This window comes from Leptopilina boulardi, unplaced genomic scaffold, assembly GCF_019393585.1.
Source record: "Leptopilina boulardi isolate dan_hultmark-lab unplaced genomic scaffold, ZJU_Lbou_2.1 LbouV2_324, whole genome shotgun sequence".
Taxonomy (NCBI): domain Eukaryota; kingdom Metazoa; phylum Arthropoda; class Insecta; order Hymenoptera; family Figitidae; genus Leptopilina; species Leptopilina boulardi.
This window is the reverse complement of record NW_026137890.1, coordinates 509,856-537,217: the sequence shown is the minus strand read 5'-3', so window position 1 is coordinate 537,217 and position 27,362 is coordinate 509,856. Positions and strand designations below refer to the sequence as shown.

Here is a 27,362-nt window from a genome sequence, read left to right as displayed (position 1 = left end):
AGCATTTAGTTCACTTTCTTGGTCCTTATTGAGCGATGTTAATCCTGATGGACCAATTTCACAAACTTCAACCTTGAATGACTCATGTAATAGCCGTATATCTTGGTTATCAATGAGAAGTGAAAAGTTGAACTTCTGTAGCAGGTCCATACCAATCAGCATAGGTTGAGATAGTTTTGGTAGAACCAGGAACTTGTGATTCACTTTGGTAGTTCCGGCTGTCATTTTCATGTCGAAACTAGTCTTGACCTTGAACTGGGTACCATTAGCCATGGCCACGATGATGTCCTCCAGATTGGTGACTCCTCCTTGGCTGACCAGGCGATTTGCTGTGTGGGTATCGATGAATGAGCAAGCTGTTCCAGTGTCCACCAAGGCTGGGATCATCAGGTCTCCGCATTTGCAATTGATAAAAATACGGGAGTCTTTGGGGAGTGAGGTCGAACTTACTCCGATGGTCCGACCTTTTTATCGTTTCCCGGCTTCTTGCATTTGCTTTTTCGAGTAAAGATGCCTTCTTTGCCGCAGTAAGAGCAAAATTTCTTCGGTCTGCTCCTGCAGACAGGACGACGATGACCGGGTCTGCCACAGCGCCAACAGTGTGTCTTTGGATCGTATGGTTTGGACACTTCAGAAACTTGGGGGGGGGGGCTTTGTGAGGTTTTTCTTCCTTGTGTATATCTCTTAACACCTCTGCTATTTCTTCGACTCTTAGGATAAAGACACCAACTGAGTCGAATTCCTGTCTGCGAATATGCAATCTGTAGACTGGTTGTATATTCCAGAATAACGTATCTAGTTCACGCTGGATGTTGAAACCTCCATGTCTACGCATCATGGTTTGGATATCCGTGGTGAAATCGCGAATGGACTCTGATCCCCTCTGTTTACGATTAGAGATTCTAGGTTTCTAAATTCACTAGGTGACAGATAGAATGTTCTTAGGGATGTATATAGTTCTTCTAACGTTCGCGAGGTACGTATTGCATTTCTGTACCAAAGTAGGGCACCACCTCTTAATAGCTCTGGGAATCCTCGTAGTAGTTGTTCGTCGGAGAACCCATACGATGATTGTAATTCTTCTACACGTTCCAGGAATGCGTACGGATCTTTACCGTCGAAATGACAACTCCATTTCCTCATGGATTCCATGACCGAAGTATCACTGAATACTCTAGGTTGCGGTGGGTCAAAGAACACTGGTTGATTGATTGGTTGATCAGTGGACCCGGGGAAGGTATTAGAAGGCTGGTTACTAGTGGATGCTCGCTCCGGTAGAAGTATGGGATCTTCTAGGGCTTCCTTGTCGAACGAAATGTCCAATTCTTCGTTGTAGTCCGCTGGGTCTTCGGTTAATTCTAGGAGTTCGGGACGAGATTTCACAAAAGCTACGAATCTTTGACGAAGCTCGATAAGAGTTCCAGAGGAATAAATTTGATGACGTTGTAATTGAGCGATTAAATCGTTCTCTGTAAGCCTGTAGATCCATCTAACACCCATCCTGGTGGCAGATATCCAGAAGATAAAAAAAAAAGAGGGAAAAGAGAACGAAACCAAAAAAAAAATTTTGATTTACAACTTAGATGTTTGCTGATCGAGGATTAGCACAAAAGTGTACTGAAAGCTGACCGAATGTTCTTCTTATACTAGTTGATCGCTCCCTACTCCTCCCAGAAGATGGAGGTGGAGGGGTGTTAGGGCGTCTAGCCTGCCCGAGAAAAAAAAATTTATTTTCTTGCCCTTAGGCAGCAGTATCGGGCCCAAATAGGGCCGACACCACAGATGTAGCAGAATTGTTTTTGGGGGTTTTTACAATCTACCCGGCGATGTCCTCGTTGACCGCAGCGCCAACAGGTCTTGGTACGATCATAGGGTTGAGTTAGACTAGTCAGGGTGCCGAGGTCAATCGGGCGACGATTAAAGAAGCAGGTTTCTAGAAAATCTTTTTGCTCATCCTTAGATAGTTTTAGAATACTATCTTTCTGAGCAACTAGGTCTTCATCGACGATCATGTCGGGGAATACGTGTTTAAGAAGGTGAGTAGAGATTTTTAATCTTTCTTGGTCTGCCTCAACCCGACAGAGGACTTCGTACGCGGGGTAGCCAGGGAACCATCTTTCAATTTTACGGATGGTCTGATAGACCCAGTTCTCGGTGCTTGGAGAATACATGATGTCTTCTTCTTCTTTCTTGCTTTACAAACAAAAAAAAATTTGGAGTGTCTTCGAAGAGTGGTACTAATCGATAACCCTGTCTACTGAGTTACAATTCTATATAAATGACTCGAATGGATATCCCCACCCTAACGCGATGACAGCGCCCTCGCGGTGGTGAAACGAAAGAAAATGAATTTCCGCCTCCCACCCTTCCGAAATCACAAATTACTCCTAGACAAATCTCAATTAATTCCGATTGGTATTCTTCTTCTTCCCCCTCGCTTTCGTGAGTATTCTAGTCTTTAATTTATGATACTCACTAGAGAAAAGAAAGAGAGAGAAAAAAAAAATTTTAGTCCTTGTTCGGGCGCCATGTAATGATTCATATTTTGTGCCTAAGGATTTGCTCGCCGGATGGAGTCCCGGTACCTAATTTTCAGTATTTCACTAGTTTCTCGTTAGATGGCCTATAGACAGACCTGGTGTATTCGTGGAGAGGATGTGGAAAGCGGGCGAAGGGTGTTACGGGTCCGCAGGAGCGCCTACAGGACCTGCACATCTCCTTCTAGGATTTTCAGTGAGCCAGGGGTCACAGGAGCGCCTACAGGCTTCCAGCTCACCTAGTGAAAAGAGAGGATTTAAAGGGTGGAAAAAGAGATCGAGGAAGAGCGAGGAGTTGAGCCGCCGTCGTTTGGCCCGAGGAGCACCTCGAGGCCGGTCGAAGGCGAACTGAAGAATTGGAACTGTGCGATCAAGTATATTGAATGGTCGCGAGAGAGTATGTGGACTCGCGGGGAAAGGAGAGAGCCGGCGGCGCGGCAAGTGTGCGCCGTCGTTACTCACTACTTGGTTCGCAGCGAGAGAGCTGTCTTGAATATATATATACAGAATATACTAAAATGAGAAATATATTCCTCGCGGGGAATAATCATTTTTAAAAAAGAATACTTTCATTACACGGTGAAATGAATAGATATTTATTTGTTTTATGTTCAAAATGTTTAAGGACATAAATTTTGCATTTTGCCTATATAATTTCTAACCCCTTCGCAGTCCATTTAAAAATCACTTATAGGCCTAATAAGGTTCCAAATAGAGCTTCCAAAAAATTTGATTTCATCGTATTTAAGATTTTTGGATTCATCTGGTATCAAATTCGAATTCAGCGACTCCAAAAACCCACAAGAAACAAATTTCGACCGAATCGCATCAGTCTTAAAATTATCCGCCATATTGGGTCGCCATATTGGATCCACCATTTTAAATTTTGAAAATCTGACGTCACATTTGTAATTAGCAACCCAAAAAACCCCTAAGTAACGAGTTTCAAGCGAATCGAATCAACTTCTAAATTTTCATTGTCGCCATTTTGGATCGGCCATTTTGAATATTTTAAATCTGACTTCAAATTCGGATTCAGCGACCCCAAATACTTCAGTATATTGATTACCAGTCAAATCAAATTATATTTAGTATTATTATTTTATCAAAAATTGACAGAAAACAATTTTTATTAGATATGACGATTTCTGCCAAAAAAAACCGTCTGCCATAAGAAATATATGACTTTAATTTTGTGACCACTATTTATTTTGTTAATTTAACATGTTAAACTGTATAAAAAAATTAGTTTCAAACTTAAAATCAAAATTTTCCAATTCAACTTTTCTGGAAGCTGAATATGACAATTTAAATGAAATGAGCCTTACAACAATTTACTAATGCGTCTATATCATCATTCTACAATTCAGAGATCCAGAGGAGTAAATTTAAATACCTATCAATAAAATCTTTACATATTTTTTTGAAAATAAGAGTAATATGTAAAAAAGTACGTTTTTTTATTTGTTTATATTAATATAATTATTTATGCAAATTGAAAATCAAAAATCGGGCTCGAGGGATCTCTTACAATTTTATTAATGATTATTTAAAAAAAACATTCCATAAACGGTTGCGATTTGTAGGCTCTGGACTGTTTTGAACCCTACTTTTTGATTTCAAACCACTGTGAGGCACTAGTATATTTTTGAAAATAATTTGTTTTTATTACCTTTATTTTATTGAACATCCAAGAAATACAATGTGTTTCCTTATGAAAACTATTAGAAAGAAGGGAAATACAAAATATTTTCAATAATATACGAGTGTCCGAGTGTTAGCCTGCTTGTCCGAAGTTACCCGCTTTGACAGTACCAGGATTTTTTCTACAATAATTATTTAAGAGTATTGGAAAATATCATTTAAGTTAAAGGAATGAGTACTTTTACAATGGTAGAACTTTGAAAACTGCTTGGGGTCTCACAGACCCCATGTGTGCTTCTTGTTTGAAAAAATAGGTGTGTTCTCCGAGGGTTAAAAATTCAAAATGTCGGAATCAATATAGTGAAAATTTTCCAAAAAATTAAAATTGCTTAAAATTTGTTACTCTGCGGGATTTTGGGGTCGCTGATTACGAACCTGTAGTCAGATTTTAAAAATGAAAAACGCGGAACCAATATGGTGGTCAATTGGAAGTAAGATTTTAAAAATTCATAATGGCAAAAGAAAATTATGTTTAATATGCAAATATAATTATGTGAAAATTATTTCATTTCATTTATTGACGGAACAGGCCCTTTCGTACAAATGTACTCCTAAATTGTAATAGTTACGTAAGTAACAATACAAAATATAAAATATTAACTAAATCTAGGTAGGCCCCGGCTGATAAAACTTGTACAAGAAAATGTACAAGTTCTTGTACATGTTCATTAATGAACTTGTACATTTTCTTGTACATGTTCAAGTAATGTTCTTGAACAAGTTCAGCATCCGGAATTGAGACATGTTGTTGTACCAGAACTTGTACAAGATCTTGGATAAGAAAATATACTTGTATATACATAAGTGAACATGTACAAGAACATGTTCCACATCTGGTACAAGAAAATGTATATGAAACCTGCACAAAAAAATATGTACAAGAATATATACATTTTCTTGTACAAGTATATTTTCTTGTCCAGGATCTTGTACAAGTTCTGGTACAAGAACATGTCTTAATTCCGGATGCTGAACTTGTTCAAGAACATTACTCGAATATGTACAAGGAAATGTACAAGTTCATTAATGAACATGTACAAGAACTTGTACATTTTCTTGTACAAGTTTTTTCAGCCGGGGCGCTATAAAAGTTAAAGTTCAGTATAAATTTATACAATAAAGAATAAAATAAATTTAATTACATTATTATCAAAGGAAAAAAAAATATTTTGATAAATTAAATCTGCTTAACCATTAAATCTATTAATTACAAAAATATTTGTTATTGTTCAATAATACTGATTTTCATAAAATCACAATGTCAACATTTAGTTCTGTATGGGACACAACCTTGGGCACGAAGAGGGGAAATCACAACAGATTCTCCTTACACGCATCTATTTGGACTGTAAGAGTGGATGTGCGATTTGACAAAGTGTCATATTCTGGAAGATTAAATAAAACAAGATTGTTCTTTCTTTCATTTCAATCAACAAGTTCATTAATACAGACATTAGTAATCGAATTAGATTGAGACATTGAATTAGAATCAATCTTTGTAGAACCATTTGCCTCAGATTTATCAAGTCTCTCTTCGACAACATTAAGACGCTCTGTCAAATCAAAAACTCTGCTTTCCATATTACTCAGCCTAGACAGTGTGTCATCAAGTTTTTTGTTGATATCTGACATATTATCAGTCATAGTAGAGAAATTATCAGAAACTGTTGTAGATAAATCCTTAATAGCTCTCAAAATACTATCCAATTTAACAGAAGTTTGTGAAGATTGAGAATTATTTGAAGGAGACAATGACCTAGGTTTACAGCATCTGGCGAACGACCCATCAGGCAGAGTAGAAAGCTGTAATGCACAGCTAGGATGATAAGGAAGATTACACTTCCTACAGATTGTAGGAATAGCACGTGTAATATCTTTGCCATATTTTCCACAATTTACAATACTAGAGGCTATTTTTGCACACAAATAATCACTTAAGCAAAAACAAAAAATAAATTGAGAAAAAGCAGATCTTATAAAGTTTGATAAACAAAAAACTTCACACAAATATATGAGTTCAATGTTAGGTTAGAAAAAATTCAAATCAGAGAGCCAAGCTAAGGCAAATGGTGTAGATCATAAAAACTTTCACAAAAAACAAGCACAAAATAATGTTTAACTATATTGTTGTATGAAAGAACGGACCAAACTTAACCCGTTTTATTTAAAAAAAAATCAACCGAGACACATGTGAACACGTGTTTAGTAGCTGACACCTAGCGGCAATAGTTTTCAAGAAAATTTCGTGAAATAATTTTTAGATTAAACTTGTTGTGGTTTTAAGTTACTTGGTTAAATTCCACATTAAATTATACTCAGTTCAATACTTTCGCAATTAAAAATTCATTTTAAAAAACTTCAATGAATTTAGGTTTTTTAATACGTAAAAAGAAAATCATTGCAGGGTAAAAAATACCTTCCATTACGCTCAGTGTTACAAATTCAAACCTTACGCTCGCCGGGTTAACAATTTTAAACTTTGAAAATTTATTTCAATGTTTACAAAATATAAAAAATATAACTTTAATGCTTTTATAAACTTTGGACATTTCGAAAATACTTGGTTTAGAAGAAAACATGAATTGACTTGGCTGCAAGCTATTATAGTATCTGGTCAATTTCCTAGTGTTTAATTTTTAAAAAATTAGATTAATTTTTTGAAGGGATTTACCAGAAATGACCTGGTTATGGTTGTAATCAGTTGTGACAATTAATTAATTAATTAATTTAACCAAAACCAAATAAACTCAAAACCACAACAAACTTAACATAAAAATTATTTGACGAAATTTTCTTTAAAACTAATTTTCCTTAATTATATTTGCATGTTTCACAGAGTTTTTCCTTGTTCACATTTTTATTGGAGCATACTTCTATTTGAGCATATTTTAATTTAACCAAATAAACTTAAAACCACAAAAAAACTTAATCTAAAAATTATTTCACGAAATTTTCTTGAAAACTAATTTTCATGTAATTATATTTGTATAGGAGAGACCGGTGCTGAAAGTGCCGATTTCGAGAAAACTAAATAAAATGCTAGTAAAATGAGAACATTTTGTTTTGTCTATCTATTTTAAAATGTAATGTAGTTTTGAAATCCATTATTATGTTTTGATAATTTTCAAAAGTTTTTTTGTAAAAAATGATTTTATGCAGCGAGGCAACACGGCACGTTGAACTCCGCGCTAGGGAGAGTTGTGCCGCTCAGATCTTTTAGTTGTTTCAGTTAAAGCAACTGATTTTACGCGTAAGAAAGAAAATAATTATTGACAATAAATGATTTACTATTATTTATTAATCATTTGTTATAAACGTATAAAGGTTTTTAGGAACAATCTTAAGATTTATAGATTTTAGTAAGTACAAATAAACATTTTCTGACTTATTTTCTATAATTGCATAGTTAGTCAGTCACTTAAAATATAGTTTTTGTAATAAGTATTTTTATTATAAACATTCAAAAGATTTTTCCAACAATCGTGACATTTATAGATTTTTGTAAATAAATAAACATTTCTGACTTAAATTTTACAATTACATAATTAGTCAGTCTTTTAAAATATTTTTTGAAATAATTATTTGTATCGTTAATTAATTGTAAAATCTCTACTTTCTGATTAATAAATAATTTTTAAGACATGAATGCTTATTCCGAATGCGTTTTATTGAATTTACAATTGACACACATATAACTGACCCTTTTTTTACCCTTCACACATTTTAAATGTGCCCAGTTTTTGCAAACTATGCATTGAATCAACTTTTCTCTTGATTTCGTGTTGGAATAACTATTCGAACAAACGAGGCAACAGTAGATTATGGTTATGTAGCGATTGACAGCAGCACAATTAACCTCGTTGCGTCGACGCTCACTTTTTATCATATATTAAAAAAGTAGATAAATAAAATGTTAAGGTCAATACACTATTGAATCCCTCGATAAATTTAGATTATTTAAAAAAAATACGTATCGATATCTTTAAAAATGCAAAAAATAGACCAAAAAGTGTAAACATAAAAACTTGCACGTGAGTGACACCAAAGCACCAAATTACTAACAGCTAGTTATTCCGTGAAGCAAACAAAATCAAAATAGTTGCCAAAGATGCGCATAAGTAAAACAATACTTCTCTCTCTTCCACTTTAGAAAAAAAACAATTTTTGTTTTTTAGATATTCCTATACAATGTAACACCTCTAATAGTTTCGGAGATACAGTGTCTCAAAGTTGACCAATTTGAGATTTTACATGCAATGGTTATAACTGAGATTTTGTGTAAAATCTCAAAAGGGAATGCAATGGTAATAAATGAGATTGTACGTAAAATCTCAAAAGAGTCAACTTTGAGATACTGTATCTCGGAAACTATTAGAGCTATTACATGATTCTTTTTTGCAAATTGTCAGGAATTTTGTCAGCTTTAACTTTCCTGTTGGTCATTTTCTCAGAAAACCATTTATTTCAAACCTAGATTGTAAAAACTGAATAAACCGGATTTTGGCTAAAATCTCAAAAAAATTGGTTTTTTGCGGAAGCTAAATCTCGGTCAATTTTTGACCTAAACGGTTCGTTTTTTTTATTAAATTACTTAGAGTTTTAGACACTTTATTTTTTGCAAAAAACTGATTTTTTGAACCTATTTTTTAAAAAAAATGTTTATTATTAGTAATAATTAACTTGTTAATTATTACTATTAATTAATAAATACTTACTGATAATGGCTCCTCCTTCTATTGAAAATTAATAAATTAATTTTGTAATTTTAAAAAATGATTATTCACTAAAAAAATTTTCTGCAAGTTCATTAATTTTTAATAGGTAAAAACATTTTTTTATTAGGAAAAAATTAAAATTAAAAAAAACGGAAAAGTTGTTTTTGAACTTTTTAAAAATTATTTATTAATTATAATGCGTTATTTATGTGCAAAATTCATTTATCATTTATTCACGTATAATCTAATGAAATGCTGATATCAATAAAGCTATTGGACTAAATTGTGGCCCGATTTCACAACACAGCTACATAACAGGTAAAATGACACATTGTAAAATACACTATGAAAAATTAAACAAATATAAGCTTTTTTAACACTAAATAAGGGCGAAAATTACTGCAATTAATATTATAGGTAATAATTTATTGACAAAAATTATCATTTTTATCACATTTCACATATTTCTCTTCAAAATTAATAAAAGAAAACACACTTAAACTGACACTTTATCGACATCACTTTAAACATTAATAACTTTTTATTTAATGTTTAATTTATAACAATTTTTCCACAAATCATCTACGAAAACACTAATTTATCTTTATTTTTCACTTTTATATCATTTTTTTAACAATTTATCGATAAATTTTCACTCTAAGCGAATTTAAGCGAAGTTAAGCGATTTCTAAGCGAAAACGCTCAAAATACGCTTGAACCAATCCGCCAGGGCATATAAGAAAATTTTGATAAAGAAATGAGTGTTGATTAAGTATTGGCATTATATAAATTATATTAGTTTGTTAAAAAAAATTTGCTTTATCAACAATGTTACTTAATTTATTTACGAAAAAATTGGAATGTATGCAGAGTTCACTTGATTGAAATTTAAGTTCATGTCGTTATAAGAGACATTTTCTTAAAAATTTTCATAGCCTCCCCTTGTCGAGCGAATTAAGGCTAAACATTTTGTTATCTGGGAGGTTTTGATATTGAACCACAAAAATACAAAATGGCGAATTTTTGAAAATATGACCCGATTTTGAAAAACGGCTAACGCTATTGAATTCAGTGTACCCAAACTGGTAAATACACTGATATGCCCAGTTTGTTCAATTTTTGAACTAGCACAATGTTATTATAAATTTTCCACTGCTTTACTCATTAAAACAATAATAAATAAATTTTAAATAAGAACCAATAATATTGGTAATTTTGCCCCACTACACGCTCGAATTAAGTTAAAACTATACAAATCTTAATATTTGCTTTTTATTAAAACCTTTCTGTTGATAATTTTATGATTAAAAAACTTGTATATGGTTGTTTTGTTTCACACATTTATAGACTTTTTTATTATAAAATTATATAAATTTTACTTAAAATAAAAAAATTTAATTTAATTTTAATTCAACAATCTGTCAAGAAGACAAATTTTAATTGCCTTCTTTAAAATTTATTATATGTGACCTGGACAGTTAAAAGGGACTTGGAAAAAATCGATACTTTATTGATTGATAATTCTGATAGAAAAAACTATTTTCTATCTATTAATTTTTTCGGGCCTTGGTCCCTTTTAATTGTCTAGGTAAAATGTAAAATTATTACATTCAAATATAGCAAGAACTCACCAGATAAATCTGTAAAGACATGGTCGTAGAATCTGACCACCGAACTGTTATAGATGTTGGACATCCGACCGGAAGAGACAAATCCACCAGTGACATTCATTTGGTGCTGAACTGAAACCACATGTACAACATTAGATTTCAATGTTAATTTGCACTTTTACACTTGAAATCTTTCTCGTAAAACTAATTTCAATCGTTATTTAACAATTTACAGTTTCGTTCCATAAAAAAGCAATTGCATTGGGGTTATTAAAAACATCATATTTCCTAGATGGTCAGTAAAAATAAAACGATTTAAAGTAAAAGCAACTGACTTGAACAAAAGAGGAAAAAAATTGTTTAACTATACACTATACCGCAAGTACTGTACTGTCGACCATTCGCAGACATCACTTGTCAATAAGATGGAATAGTGAGTGACTGCTTATTACCAGACGCAACCAAGCGAGATCTTCATTCAAGTCGTTTTCGATTTAAAACCTTTCAATTTCCCGACTACACATTGACTACACTTAAACCTTCCATCAGTTTTTTTCCGTCACAACAATTTGCTATTTATCGCTTCTGACCAAGTGCATGACATTGGCTATCCATATGATTCGTAAAACAATTCACATGAAAGTAGAGTTTACAAAACAATTATTATAAGTTATAATTATCTAAATGAATTTCTTCGAGATGCTAAAAGTTTTGTATTAAAAAAATAATTTTTTTATATAATTCAAATTAGTTATTTAAAGCCTTCATTTTATGATTCGTAGATTGTAATATAATAATTTGATGTTGCATTTAATATTGATGATTTATAGAGTTCTAATTCTGATTCTTTATAGAGCATTTTTAAGAGCAATCAGTTCTTAAATCTAGTTTCAAATATTTGAGCGTACGGGGCCTCCTTATTCCAAACAAAAAAACTACGTGCCCTTCTTCGATACGTATACTTATTTATTTAGTTATATTTATTTACGAGCTCGTGCTTTTTGTATGCAGTTGCCTAATAATAATAAAAATAATACATTACATAATAAATAAATATGAAACGAAAACTCAGAATAATTATTCATCTATTAAATTGAATTTTTTTACAAATTTTTTATAATTTTAATACATGAATTAAGTTCTTAAATTTAATTTATTAATCGACTCTTACATTGAGTCGATAATTGGCACCAATAATCGATAAAATGTTATTATTTTTTTGGTTTGCCCAACCATATTCAAAATTTGAATTATTGTGATTTATGAAGTTCAATTTTATATTCTAATCAAATCTTTTCTACTTCTACTTTACATAATAATCAGTAAAACATTATTGTAATGAAAATTCTAAAAATTGAAAATAAATTTTTCGGTTTTGGTAAGAGTTTTAAGTTTCTAAGATAAGAAAAGCATTTTTGTTACTAGCACATGTACATATATTGTTTTTAAGTGCTTTTGTCGATTAGTTCTTTGACAGAATTCTCAAAGTGCGGATATAACAGTAAATGAACTAAGGCAAAATTTAAAGATAAAAATTAAATTTTTTTAAATAGGGGCAGTTGGGGTAAATGGGGACAAAATCGCTATTTTTCACAAAATACGTAAGTTTCTTCCTTTAAAACGTAATATTTGCTGGTTTATTTTTTTTAAGTTGTTATTTACATCCCCAGGATTAATTTTATGCACCCAAGTAGCACGATATATCAACCAGATGTCACGGTGATATCACCGGGGAATGTCACCGTGACATCAGGAAAATGTCAAAATGTCCGCCTTACGGTGATATCACATGGTGACATCGAGGTGATATCATTGTGACATCAAGGTGATATCACAGTCATATCACGGTGATATCATGGTGATATCACCGTGATATCATGTTGATATTTTACAAGAACTTAAAATTTTTAAAAAATTATTATTTTTCTTTTTTTTATTACTTTTTTTATTTATTATTATTTTTTAAATTATTAAAAATTTTAAGTCCCTGTAAAATATCAACATGATATCACCATGATATCACCATGATATCACCATGATATCACCGTGATATGACTGTGATATCACCTTGATGTCACCATGATATCACCTCGATGTCACCGTGTGATATCACCATAAGGCGGACATTTTGACATTTTGCTGATGTCACGGTGACATTCCCCGGTGATATCACCGTGACATCTGGTTGATATATCGTGCTACTTGGGCAGCAGAAAAAATTTAGATAAGCTTTAAACGCATGGAACTGACTGTCCCATTTACCCCAAAATTTAGAAAATTTCATAAAATTTGGGGTAAATGGGGACAGCATAGTTTCTAAGAAAGTTTTAAGAAAAAAGTTTCCGTAAGTATATTACTGTATTAAGGGATGAAAAAACTTGAAAAAAATTTTTAGTAGATATATAATAGTTAAACCAATTGAAATTTTTTTATTTTTTTTTATTTCAGTATTTTGTCTCGCATTTGAAAAAAAACAGACTTAAAAATCATACCAAATTTTTTTCTTATTCCTTATGACTCCCACAACAGAAATTCACTTGAATTTTTGTTAATTTGGTTAATAATGACAAGCTGTCCCCATTTACCCCAAAAATTTGAAAACTCAGGGTAAATAGGGACAACTTGTCATTATTAACCAAATTGACAAAAATAAAAAATTCAAGTGAATTTCTGTTATAGGAGTCATAAGGAGACAAAATACTGAAACAGTTTGACTTTGATTTTCAAGTTTTTATGCATTAAGCGATAACTTGAATTATCTTGCTGCCAATTGTCAAGATAAAAACTTGGCAATAATCGAAACCTTTTCCAGGTGATCTGAGGTTAAAACATTGACGTTGAACTTAATTTTAAAGCTGTAAATTTAGCTCAAAAACCTCTTTTCCCTGACCCTACTATAAAAGTAACTTTCTTAAAAAAGTGTATAGTTTGTATTAAATTAGATAAAGCTAATGAGTTACACCTTAATGCAGGTTTATTAAGTTACAAAAACTTTATAAAATAAAAATAAATGGTGCTTAGTGAATATCACTGTAATATTACAGTAATATTACCGGGTAATATTGCTGTAATATTACGTGCTACTTGGGAAACGTTAAAAGACTATGAAATAAAAATATCCTTAAATTTAGTAAATTTGATCATTTTAAATTATTCTATTCAATTTTTTTTCAACTCTAAACATTTTACCTCAGAAAATTTAATTGCAAGGACATCTTAAGTTTACGAAAAGATAAGAATGACATACTACTTACATTAAAAGCCTTATAGTTTCTTTTATGTCCTATGCATTTTGTTACCAAAACCAATACTTACATTATTGCAAAACTGAAGCCGGCCGAGCAAACATATAAAAATTATAGTTTTCTATTAGAACGTATCCTAATCGAATACATTTTATTCTCTTCACAGCCCTGAAACTGACCGAAGTCATCTATTATTGTCTTGGTCTTATCCGACTAAGAAGATAAACTACACCCCAATACCTCCACTCCACCGTTTCTCATTTTTATTTCTAGAGATGCATACTAAATATCATCATTTTCATATGTTTTTACCATAAAAAATAAAGTGCTGATTTTTATTATTATTTTCTGATCATCAAATCACATAAATTGCATACACGACAGTTAAGGCTGGCCTTCATGATGCAGTAATGTAAGTTTTGATCGTTCTAATCGTCGTTTAAGATTTTTATTGAAAAGTATATAAAAATTGTAATATCAAAAGAAATTTTTTTATTTTGAGAACGAAATTAACATGTCAAATATTTTGTTTAAATTATAAAAGTAACGAAAGAATGTTCTTCTTTATTAAAAGTGTGAAGGATTTATTTTATTTAAGTACAATAAATAAATGTTTCAACGCCTACCCCATTAGTTGAAATCTGATTTGTAATCTTCTTCACAAAACCGCGTAAAAGAAACCAGCTTAAGCCATCCTTATTTATTCGTTATCTTCGTCTTACAATGTCACTCGGCAGAGCCGTTTAAGTCTTTATCTTGTCTGTATTATCATGTAAGCTTTTACCACAGTACGTTAAGCAAATACGTTACCTTTATAAATGCATAAAAAAATTTCAAAATTAAGTAAACGTATTTGCATTATATTATATTTATCCGAAAATGATTTGTATCAGTCCGGATGAAAAGACAAATCAGAAATAAATCCGAAATTTACATGAAATTAATCCATAATTAGTCCGCAATAATTCGAAAGTAGTTCAATAGAAAAACTCAACTCTAAAAGTTGAGTCTGGAATTTGTATATGTACATAATTAGCATACATAATAATTGAAGGGGAGAGTTTTGAATAATCTGAAATCTGTGTATCGAATCCGGATTTAGTCCTGCAAAATTTTAGTCAAAAATATCTATGTATTAGTATGTATGTATGTATTATTATTATTATTATAAGTATTAGTTCCAAACAGTTGACATTGGCAGAGAAAATTGTCCGGACTTGTTAAAGACTAAAAACATGCGAGAATGATTACAATATATAACAGCAATCATACGAATACGTGATTTACACTTATTTTTTTTATTAAAAATAGATAAATAAATTTTTCAAGCATTTACAATCAAATATGAAAAACTTTTCAGAAAATTTAGAATTATTTTAAAAATCCAATAATAAATACACAAGAAATGAGAAATTATTGCTATAGTCGTATATCTTCATAATGTTCAAGTTGGTATCTTGAAATAAGCAATTATCAACGACATCTAAAGGTACATGCTATTAACATAGATATGCTTCCCAACAATAGAATATTTTCTAGTCTAAATATAATTTCAAAAACAAAGCTTTAATATCTTATAGCTGTACAATATTGTTAACGTTTAATTAAATCTTAAGTAAATTAATACTCAATAATATAATTTTATGTATTTAGAAATGTCCGGCATGAGGGTTCCACACGGAAAGAAATGTATTGTTGGCACATCCTGATGTATTGCACTGTAAAAAAAGGAGTTGAATTTCAACTTTACTTACTTTCAACTGAAATTTCGGGGGGATGCTATAAATGTCCCACCCTTTTCGAGTTGAAGTGAAGGGAGTTAATGTTTTACGAGTTAATTTTATGACTATGGAGTTAGTTGTAAGAAGTTAATTTAATTATTAACTCCCTTTTTGAGTTAATTTTTAACTCGAAAAATGTAACTCCCAACTCACAGTGCTGTTAACTCCCTAATTTTTTTACAGTGTGATATCACAACCATATTATATTGATAAATACACTAGGGTCAAAACTGGAACAAGCTAGATCGCGTCTAGCGACGCTATCCTGGATAAATTTTCTACACGGTCAGTAGAACTATGGTTGGGTTATCCATAGATATGGAAATATAACAAATAGAAATATGGATGTTTCATCAATTTAAATGGAAGACATTTCTATAATGCTGCCAGTAAGGTATAAGAATATAGATATTCAGACAAAAAAATTTTAAATCAATTAATTGAATTTCCCACAAATTCTGATATTTTACACATGTTAAAATGAATTCATACCGCTCATATTAAATTACCGCAATTACCGCATACACGAAATAAATTATTTGATACTTGTGGGAAGTAAACCATATGTAGACCTAACGCATGACAATTTCAAAAGATAGAACTCAAAACCATTTTACCTTCAAATTTTAGAAGATATGTCTTCATCCAAAATTTATTAATTAATAACGCAACAGCCTTCCATTATTCTAGTAAAAAAATTAAGATTTTACAGTAGATTGCATTCCGCGATAAAAAAAAGAACGCGACGACTATAGGCTACAGACAATAAAAATGACGCGTAATTGGTATCAACTATAGATATGGCTGTTTTTTTCGAAAAGGTTAGAAATTTTTCGAAATAGTAATGTAGGAAAATTTCGCAATCTGTTTTGATTTTTTTTCGAACAAAGAGTTAAGAAAAATTTCTAAACTGTGTTTGATTTTTTCAGTAACGTGTTAAGATAAATTTCGATACTCATTTCGACTTTTTTCTAACCAAAAATTGAAAAAATTTTCTAAAAAGTATTTGGTTTTTTTTCAAATAAAAAGTTAAGAAAAGTGTCAAAATTTTATTTGATTTTATTTATTCGCTATCGTCGGATTTTCAAATTTCTTGTTTTAAATAAAAGATTCATGAGTGATGTAAAAAGCTTTGAATTATAAAAGATACTCTTATATATTTATAATAATTTGTTTTTAAATGTTTTTTATAATTATTAAAAGATTGTGATAAACAATTTTGCAATAAATAATGAAGTAAAGTTGTCTGAAGTTGGCTGTGGATCGGCAAAAAATCGTCTCGCAGTGTTTCCATCGTTAGACGTACCTGAACCTTGTTTTACTTGATGAATGACTAATCCAGTTCTCCTTCTGAAATCTTCACATATTCGATTTTTAGCATTTTCCTTCATTTCTTTCAAAGAATCTGAACTTACTCGCCAATTTTTAAACTCTAAACGATAGGATATTTCTAGAATATTTCCCATGAAATGCAATCTAGCGTGTAAAGTTGATAACCCAAATTCATACGTTTCCCAATCCACAACTTTTGCTTTTACTCTATCCAAATTATTCATCTCTTTGGGTGTAGCTTTGCAAATGTAGGAGGTCATTGTTGATGGAGTTCCTGTGAGAGCTTGACACACTTTTCCATCAATCATTGTTAACTCCATATTAGTTTTACCACTAAATGTTGCATTATCTTTTTTTACCACTGTAGCTTCAAGTTTATTAATTTCTTCTTTAAGACCAGATATTACTGAATTAGTTTTCTTAGCAGTTTTTTTTGCAAATTCATAAAGAATTGGTCTGCAATAATATTTTGTTGATGAAGGTTTAGGATTTTGCCAAAAAACTTTATGTTCTGGGTTCTCAACAAAAAGTTGCAATGGTACCATTGAAGCAGTAAAAATGCTTGCATCCACAAATTCCGGATCATCTTTTTTTTGTTTGTACACGCTTTGGATTGACGAACCATCACAACCATATTTTATAATTAATTTCATTTCATAAGGTTTTTTTTGGTCCTTCAAGTCAGGAAAACAGATGTTAGGATCTTTAAATAACCTATTAATAGTGTTATCAAGTAAAGGTTGTAGTTTAATTTTGAAACCCTTCTCTGTTACTTCTACACCATTTGGATAGCATTCCTCTTTAGCTTTGCTTATTTCGGAATAAGTGGGATAAATGTCAGTATTTCGGCACTTTGCTTGCAAATGAAGAGTGTGATACTGATGTTTTGTTAAATTAGCTTCTTCCATTAAAGCCAATGCTTCTTCTGCAGTATATGGAATTAAACAATCATTATCATTACTCACTTTTGCATTTGATAGAATTGAATCTATAGCATTTGACACCTTTTTCCTTTCTTTAACGCTTAATGAGCGCAAAAATGCTTCTTGTATTTCTTTGGCTGTAAACATTTCTTCAATTTTAATTAGCTTTCTTCTTTTAGTGGAACTTGAACTTTCTGAAAAATCATCTGACTTTGGTCGACCACGTTTCTCATTCTTAATCGTGTTGAATGTTATACAAAATTCGGTATCCAACCAAGATGAATTCTTCTCATCAAAAGAAGATTTTTTATAACCTGCATATTTCAATTTCTTTTTAAAATAATTCATAAAATTCTTGTTCAGTTGATGCTTTAGAACATCTGATTGTTTCTCATCTAAGTGAAATTCATTTTTTAAGTAAAGAGTTAAAATGTCAACATTTTTTGATTTAGAAGATAATAGAAAGTCACAAAGTTTTTTTTGAATTACCGTTAAAGAGTTCATTTCGATATATTTGGTGCAATTAAGCAAAATGTTACAATGTAAAATTTAGCTTACCTAAATGCTTACCTGTTGTATTAAATAAAAATGTACCACAAAACAAATTAGTTGAGATAAATGTTACAATAAAACACAAATTGACTACAAACTATAGATAAAACGGAGGAGGGAAAGCTTCAATTTTAAAAGGAATTTAAAACTATAACTTAAATTAAAATGAAAATGGAATATTAAAACATATGAAATGCGAAGTACGTAAAAAACAAAGAAAAAAACTTCTCCTAAAATTAAGTGCAAATAGCACAAAGAAAAGTTTTTTAAACAAGATATGAGAAATATAACTTATAAAGTAGTCCAGAAAAAACTTAAATTCTAAAGTATAGTCAACTTAGCAGTCACAATAAGATTTTTTCTTCAAATAAAAAATAAAAATAAATGCACTAGCAATGAAAAAAATATACAACATTTAAGCGATGCAGTAGACGCTTGAAAAACAAAAGAAAGTTGAAGTCTGAAATCTCAGTAACAGGATAATTTTGATGAAATAATTTTTGATGTGAAAAAAATCAATGCAATTTGATGATGTAAATACTTATATCAACTATTACAAAAGAAAAAAACTTTTTATAATACAAAAAGAATAAAAGATATATGTGTATATCATACATTCGATGCAGTAGATGTACGAAAAACAAATGACAGTCAACGTCTGAAATCTCAGTAACTGAATGGTCTCCGTTACAGTATTATTTAAATAATACGAAAATCATACAATTTAAAAAATTAAATACTTAAACCATTTCTTACAAAAGAAAAACTTGATATTACTCAAACAGAATCGAAAATATATGTGTATTACATACATGCGATGTAGTATACAATCAAAAGACAAAAGACAGTCGAAGTCTGAGATCTTACTAATCAAATCGTCTTGATTAAATTCTTTTTTTGAAATATCACAAAAATCAATGCAACTTAACAAAATAAAGACTTCAACCAACTATTACAGACATTTTAAGAAACAAAAGACAATCAAAGTATAACATGTTGCAAACCTATAGCTCACAATTTATTTATTTTTTTAATTAAATCAAAATTAGTGCAATACGATGAACAAAAAACTGCGACACTGTATGACACTATTATCAAAATGTAAACGAATGTTGTTTCATAAAAGAAATTAAAAATATATGAAACATACATTCAATACACTACACGATGGAAAAACAAAAGGCGGTTGAATTCTAAAATCTTGCTAATCTTACGGTTGTGATTACATATTCCTTAAAAATAAACAAATCAATCAATAAAGTAAGATAAAAAAAACTTCTACAAACGTTAACATTATTACACAAAAATAAAATAAATTTTAAAACCACGAATATCCACATATACCGTATTTCATGAACATCCAAGTAATTGTTTAAATAAAAATAAAGAATTTAACACTTCATTCGTAATTAGCAACTTCAGAAACCCTCCAGCTAGTGATTTTCAAGGGCTGAGGTTAACTTTGTATATTTTTCATCCGCCATATTGGATTCGCCATGTTGAATTTTTAAAAACTGACTACAAATTCGTAATCAACTACCCCAAAAACCCCCGAGTAACAAGTTTCTTGCCAATCCAAGTGATTTTTAATTTTTTCGTCCGCCATTTTGAATTTTTGAAAACTGACTACAAATTCATAATCAGCGACCCCAAAAAACCCCCGAGTAACGAGTTTCAAGCAAAATAGAACAAAGAATAACTTTACTTCATTATTTATTGCAAATTTGTTTATAACAATCTTTTAATAATTTTAAAAAACATTTAAAAACAAATTATTATAAATATATAAGAGTATCTTTTATAATTCAAAGCGTTTTACATTACTCATGAATCGTTTATATGAAATAAAAAAATATTCTTTTTTTAATTCCATTATTTTTCACCTTTTTGCAATAAATAAACAATAACAATAATTTTTTATTAAAAAACGCCGACCAAGGTCTTTTTAAGAATTTTATCATCTTTTATTTAAGACAAGAAATTTGAAAATCGGTCAAGATTTGTAGGCTGTAGACTTTTGAACGAAAAATGAGCGTTTTGTCCCAGTGTGCGATAGAGTGAGGGTATACCACTTCCCTCTTCAGGGCCCAATCCATGATCGCTCGATTCGTCCAAACAGCCTTGGGTTGAGGGAAATTTTTTTTATTATTGTATATGCGATATAGATGATAACCGTTTAATCCCCGTGAATGGAAATGGTGTATCCATACTTAACTTACCAACACCTATCCCCGAGGACGCCACTCAGGCCTACCGTAATACCTGCCTCACGCGAGAACTTAACATAGGCCCGGGTTGGTAGAGTGGGGGTATAACACTTTTCCTGAATGGAATGAAACGGCTACTGCTGATGTAAGATAAACATAAAGCAACCGTCTACCGTTGCAACAACATTGTAGTAGTTTCGCTAAAAAAAGCTTCTAATAGTCTCAGGTAACTTAACTTGATTATTATATAGTTTATAATATTTTTCTGCAATTTGTCGATCAATAACTTACTGAATGTGTTGAATCTTTTTAAATTATATTTGTCTTTTTCATTTTTGTATTGGGCCCAAAAAATATATTCCTATATTGGTTTAGAAGATATTTGTTTCTTTTGGTTGTCTTAAATGCTTCATATAAAAAATACTTAAATCCATTTAGTTTTTTTGGTATTGGATAACATTGGCATTAAAGATATTACGATTTTGAGGATAAAGAAACATATTGGATAACATTAGTATTGAATATATTTTGATAATGCAACAAAAATATTGATTGTTTGATAATAGTGGAAGCTGGCTTTTGGAAAAATTTTTTGGTATTGGATAATTTTGGCATTAAAGATATTTTGATTTTAAGGATAAAAAATGATATTGGATAACATTAGTATTGAATATATTTTGATATTGGAAAAAAATATTGATTATTTGACCACAGTGGAAGTTGGTTTTTGGAAAAAAATTTTGGTATTGGATAAGATTGGCATTAAAGATATTTGGATTTTGAGGATAATAAAATATGATATTGGATAACATTGGTATTGAATATATTTCGATATTGAAAAAAAATATTGACTGTTTGATAATAGAGGATGCTGGCTTTTGGAAAAGTATTTAAATAGATAGAGAGAGATTTGAATATTATTTTAAGGGTTGAAGTTGTTTTATGGGTTAAATAATAGTTTGTGAGTTGAATATTGATTTGAATATTAATAAAAAGTGCAGAGGAAAATAAGTTAAATAATAATCATTATCGGAAATAATATAATATGGAAAAGATTAAACAACGCTAATTCACGTTCATATAAGACTATCATTGTTGCATTCGTTAGCTGAATTATAGTTAATAAAATATTTTATAGGTGAAACACATGTAAGTAAATTTATTAAAGCAATAAACTAAAATACACGATTTGTTTTGAAAATTGGCTTTATCGGCAGTTTAAAAGTTGAAGAAGGATACCATGTCGAACATAAAAAAGTATTTTATTTTAAGTAATAAAGATTTTAAAATTATTGAAAATGTAAATGAAATGTTAAATGATATGCATATGTATAAATTTCAAGAATTATTAAAAAATGATTAAAATTCTTTTTTCATTATACAAAGTACTTTGTATTCACAAATGCTTGATTCAATTGTTCCAATTAGAGAAAGAGATAAACATATTCAAATAGTTTTTAGCGGTAATAACAATTCTGGTAATTGGATTTGTGTTTATTACGATGGAGTAAGACTTTATATTTTTGATAGCCTTAATGCAGGGTGTTTGAATATTCATCAAATAGAATATTTAATTAGATTGTTCCCTTTTAAACCAATAAAATTTTTTGTAGGTGTTGATCAACAACCGATTGGTAAAGTTAAGTGTGAAGTATAATGCAATAGCATTTGCAACATCTGCATTGGTTAACAGTGTAAATTAAAAGATTAATTTATGAAACTGATAATAATATAATGAGCAAACATTTGATATCATTTTTTGAAAACAATTAATTAAATCATTTTCCGGCAGTTAGAATGTCTAATATTAGGATTTCGATTTGTAGAGAATGATTGGAATTGTCTCTTCATAAATCGAGCTAAAGAACTTCAAAATGGTGAACTAAACCTTTCATATTTTTTAAAGACATTTCCCAGTAAAAATGACAACAAAGTTCTGTCTACTGAAACTGAGAATGAAAAGAAAATACCGAAAGAAAAAAATTTGTCCTGTAAGATGAAGAAATTATCTACAGAAATTGAAGAGCGATTTACATGTTGATGTAAATTCAGTATGCACAACAGAAAATAATAAGAAAATAATTTCTAGTCTTATTGTTAGGGAAAATTTTGATCCCATGACATATCCTACAATGTTTCCTTATGATGATCCTGGATGGACTGTTCACCTTAAGCATACTCAAGGTACATGTAATTTTATTCATTTACAATTTTATATGTATCGTCTTTCATAGAGAAGAAAAAAGCGTGGATTGCCACATGTGTGTTTAACTATTAAGTTTACGTACACAAATTTGCGATTCAGAAACTTTAAATAATATGATATGTGCTGAAATCACAGACGAAATAAAGAATCCAGAACTTTTGAACATTGTAAAGCGATTTTAAGTTCATGGGCCTTGTGGTAAACAAAATTATATTGACTGTACAATAATAGGTATTATATTATTATAACACCATAATGTTGAAAAAGTAATACAGTAACGATTACAAAAATAATATTATTATTTTTGTTAGATCAAAATTCCAATAAGTGTCCGTCAAATAAAAATAAATTTTTAATTTTTCATAAAAAATTATATATACCACGCGCGTTTACGCGTGTTTCTTTTAGCTAGTTACTATAATAATCTTAGAATTCTGTCATGCTTTCATTCTGTCCGGGCTCGATCAGCTGTGAAGGATTGTTTTATATGACTCTTCTTAGATAGAAAGAAAAAAGGCGTTACAGTTCCACAGTAAGAATTTGCTATCGTTTTAGGGAGGAGCCACGGTACATTTCATGTTGTTTCGGGCGATCATGAATTACGTCCTTAAGGGGAAGTTGTATACCCCTACTCTACCGGCCAGGCCATAAACTCGGAGCTTAAGGGACGCATGCACAGAGGGGGGCCTGAGCGCCGTTTTTGGGCCTAATGACATTTTATATTTATGGCCCTCAATGAATTTTTTTCGAAAATTATAAAATTTTTAAATATTGCCATTTTTAATTTAAACAACATATGCTCGTAATCGTGAAATTCCAAGGAATAAGAATATGATAAAAAAATTAAAAATTGTGAATATTTAAAAATATTATAATTTTCCTGAAAAACTCATTAAAGGCCATAAATAGAAAATGTCATTAGGCCCAAGAACGTCGCTCAGGCTTCGCTCGGTGCATGCGTCCCTCGAGCTCCGAGTTTATGGCCCGGCCTGTAGAGAGGGGCTATACAACTTCCCCTTACAGGACGCAATCGATGACTGCTGTTGTTTCATCTTTTTTGCTCTTCACATTTTCTCGCGCTCTCTCTTTCTCTCTGGGTATAGCGTGAACTACAGTTTTTAATCGCATTCTCTTGTGAACAAAATATATTTTCGTTGTAAACTATTTTTTGTTACGGGGTACATTGTATTTTTATTTTTTTAAATAATTAATTCTCTGTTTAAATTAAAAAAAGTGTTGAATTGTTCTTTTGAGAAGAAATTGGGTATTATGAATAATAATTATGTTACAACTATTAATATTATTACAATCGCAATATTAAAAACAATAACACCTACATTGACAGGCAAACACCTCACTCTATAATTATTAATTAAAGTTTAATAAAAGCTTAATTTAAATAAATTTTTCCTCAAATTGACTTTTTAAATACTTATTTATCAATTTTAATCATTTATTTCATCATATTTCATTAATTTATCATTTGGCCTGGGACCGAAGTGGACCGAGTTGGGACTTTACTCGGTCCAAACACAGTCCACACAATCCGCCACGGTTTAAGAAAAGTTTTTTATGCAAGTTATTTTAATAAAAAAAAATGTCAAATTCAGAAAGAAAAGGTTGCGTAAGTGCTCTAGATTTTAGCATTATAGATACTGAAGGAGAAATGTTAAGTGATAATCAAATTAATGAATTTGCACAACTATTGTAAAGAGTATCACAATCAGTTTTCGATATGCAAAACTCTTTGTATTTGCATATTCTTGATTTAGTTATTCCGATTAACAGAAATCAAAAGCATATTCGAATACTTTTTAGTGGTTCTTGTAGTCTGGGTCATTGGATTTGCACTTATTATCATGGATTAAGACTTTATATTTTTGATAGTCTTAATAAAGTTTGTTTAAATGAGGATCAAATAAAATATTTAGAAAGATTATATCCGTTTAAACCAACCGTAGTTTTTGCAAAAGGTCATCAACAACCGAATGGTGTAGATTGTGGAATATTTGCAATAGCATTTGCAACATCTTAATATTTTAATATAATGCCGAATACTCTTGATGACGTTCACAGCAGAATGAGGCAGCATTTAAGCTTAATGTTTAAAAAGAATTGTTTATTTCCTTTTCCTGCAAAAATAACGTCTGAAACTAGAAACTTAATTATTGAAAACGATTGAAAGCGACTTTCTATTGTCTACAGTGAAGAATTGAAGTGCAAAAATCCGAATTTTACCCTTTTTCCTAAATCGATGGAGCAACTAGAGTTAAAATTTCTACTGTACATAAAAAATAAAAAAAAAGACCTTATACTTTAAAAGATAAAGAAAGAAAAAAAGGCTAGGTTTTAGAAAAAAATAGAACAAAAAAAAGAAAGACAAGAAAAGGATAGGCAGAGAAAACGTAATCGACAAGAAACAGAAATAGAAAAGAAAGAGCGTCAAAACAGAAATTTGCTATGTAAAGAAAAATTATTAGAAACAGAAATTGAAAAAAGCAGCGCCTGGAAAGCGATTTAAAACGAAAATATGATTAAATTATAACAGAAACATAAAGTGGAAAAAAGAGCGCCAACGAAGGAATTTAGAAAGTAAGAATAAAAATTGCGTTTAGAAACAGAAATCGAAAAAAGCAGCGTCTAGAAAATGATTTAATGCGTAAAAATTTTGACAGAAACAGAGGTTGAAAAAAAGAGCGCCAACAAAGGAATGTAGTATGTAAGAATATTAAATTTTTTTTGGAAACGGAGGTTTATAAAAAAGAGCGTCAAGAAAAAGATTTAACCAATAACATAAATAAAAAGAATACTAAAACGTAAGAAACATTAGAAACTGCAATTATATCTTTAGATGAATTTGATAAAAAAATATTTCTAAAAATTATTTGGGTGAAAGGTTTTCAGATAATAATTTTAATAGCTGTTGTTACAAAGGAAAAGTAAAGTTAAATGACTTAACTCCTTATCCTGAGTATTTAACCAATTTATTATGTGACTCTACCTCTGTGGGTAAAAATTACAGAGAAAATATTTGTTCGTATAACAGTTCATTTGCTTTTGCTAGCATTGGAGCTAAATTAGAAGTTCCAAAAGGAAAAGGTCCGTATGTTTAAATAACGAATATAATAATAAATGTTTAATGAAATTATTATCGGAAATTGATATTTTACTTAGAGAGATTAGTCCATATGCTAAAGCATTTAAAATGATGCGAGATTTTGAGATTAAAAAAGTAGAACAAGCTAAATCATCAAATAAGTCTGAAAGAAATATTGAAATGTGGATTAAACGCGACAGGTTATTACATCAAAACAAGTTTAATGTTCCATCTTGTAATGAAGTAGCAATTGTATTTGTTAGCGAAGATGGTGAACCTCCTATTGAACGCGATATATGTATACATCCTAAAGATTCCAAAAGTATTCCAATTTCCAGCCTCAGTGCGAATGTTGACCCTATGACTTATCCTTTAATGTTTCTTTCAGGTGATCAGGGATGGACTGTAAACATAAAAATAACTCAAGGCATTCGCAATATTACTGCCTTACAATATTACATGTTTTGTCTTTCTTATAGAGGAGCATTTAATCCATACTGCTCTTCTTTCTCATTCATAAAATATGCGCGCTGTAGCGCGCATATTTTGCTAGTTATTAATAATTAATTTGAATAAATAAATAAAATAAATATTTATGTAAAATTAATTTTTTAAATAAATAAATATATTTGTAAATAAATAATTGTTTTTAAATCAACAAATATTTGTAAATAAACAATTGTTTATAAATAAACAAATGTTTTTATAAATAAATAATTATTTATGATTGAAACTAATACTTGAAAAACAATTGTTACAAATATTAAATATATAAATAAATAATCATGTAATTAATATTAAAAAATGATCAATATGTAAAATTATAATATTTTTTAAAGATGTAATGTTCTTGATATTTGGTGTTATGAAAGACGATCTAAAAAGAAGGAAATCAACATACGGAGTCACCACTACTTAGAAAAAAGCCATAAAACGTTTTCGTGTATGTAAGGTACCGATTTTGAATCGAACCCATAGAGGCGAGCTGGTACCGCCGCGAGAAATACATTGAAAAATATTACTAGGTAAAGGGAAACCTTTCACTACGAAGGCAGTCCCAAAATTATACGTGCGGAGTTCATCAGTGTTAAATACAGTTCTAATATATACGCAAGTGAAAAGTCTAAGTTTCAACAGTGTCAGCCGTCAATAAAAAACTTTTTCGAACGGTCGTAAAAATATCAATAGAAGACCGAATCATTGAAAGTCAGGTGCTACAAGTTAGAACATTTGGAAACCTATCAATTTACATCTTAAGGTAACCATACCAAACATTATAAAACATAAAGGAATATTTTATTGTCTTTCTTGTAATAATAATGATCAAGAACGTTTTATTTTTTTGTGTAAAATAAATAATTTTTATATTGTTTTAATTTAAACATTCATTTAATCCCCAACTTAGTTAATTTAACTAAGTTAAATTAAGGAATTAGAATAGGATAAAATTATA

General features: G+C 30.2%; 1 protein-coding gene across 3 annotated transcripts in view; it reads right to left on the bottom strand.

The window, feature by feature from the left end:
• Positions 1 to 27,362, bottom strand: part of LOC127284327 (elongation of very long chain fatty acids protein AAEL008004) — a 272,157-nt gene that overhangs the window by 18,067 nt on the left and 226,728 nt on the right. For 2 of the 3 annotated variants that reach the window (XM_051309725.1, XM_051309724.1), the window contains one exon: positions 10,588 to 10,698. In XM_051309725.1, coding sequence (XP_051165682.1) covers positions 10,588 to 10,687 — 100 coding nt within the window. In that variant the 5' untranslated portion in view covers positions 10,688 to 10,698. Of the gene's footprint in view, positions 1 to 10,587; positions 10,699 to 10,943; positions 10,993 to 27,362 lie in introns of those variants that run through there. The other variant, XM_051309723.1, reaches the window with a different exon arrangement.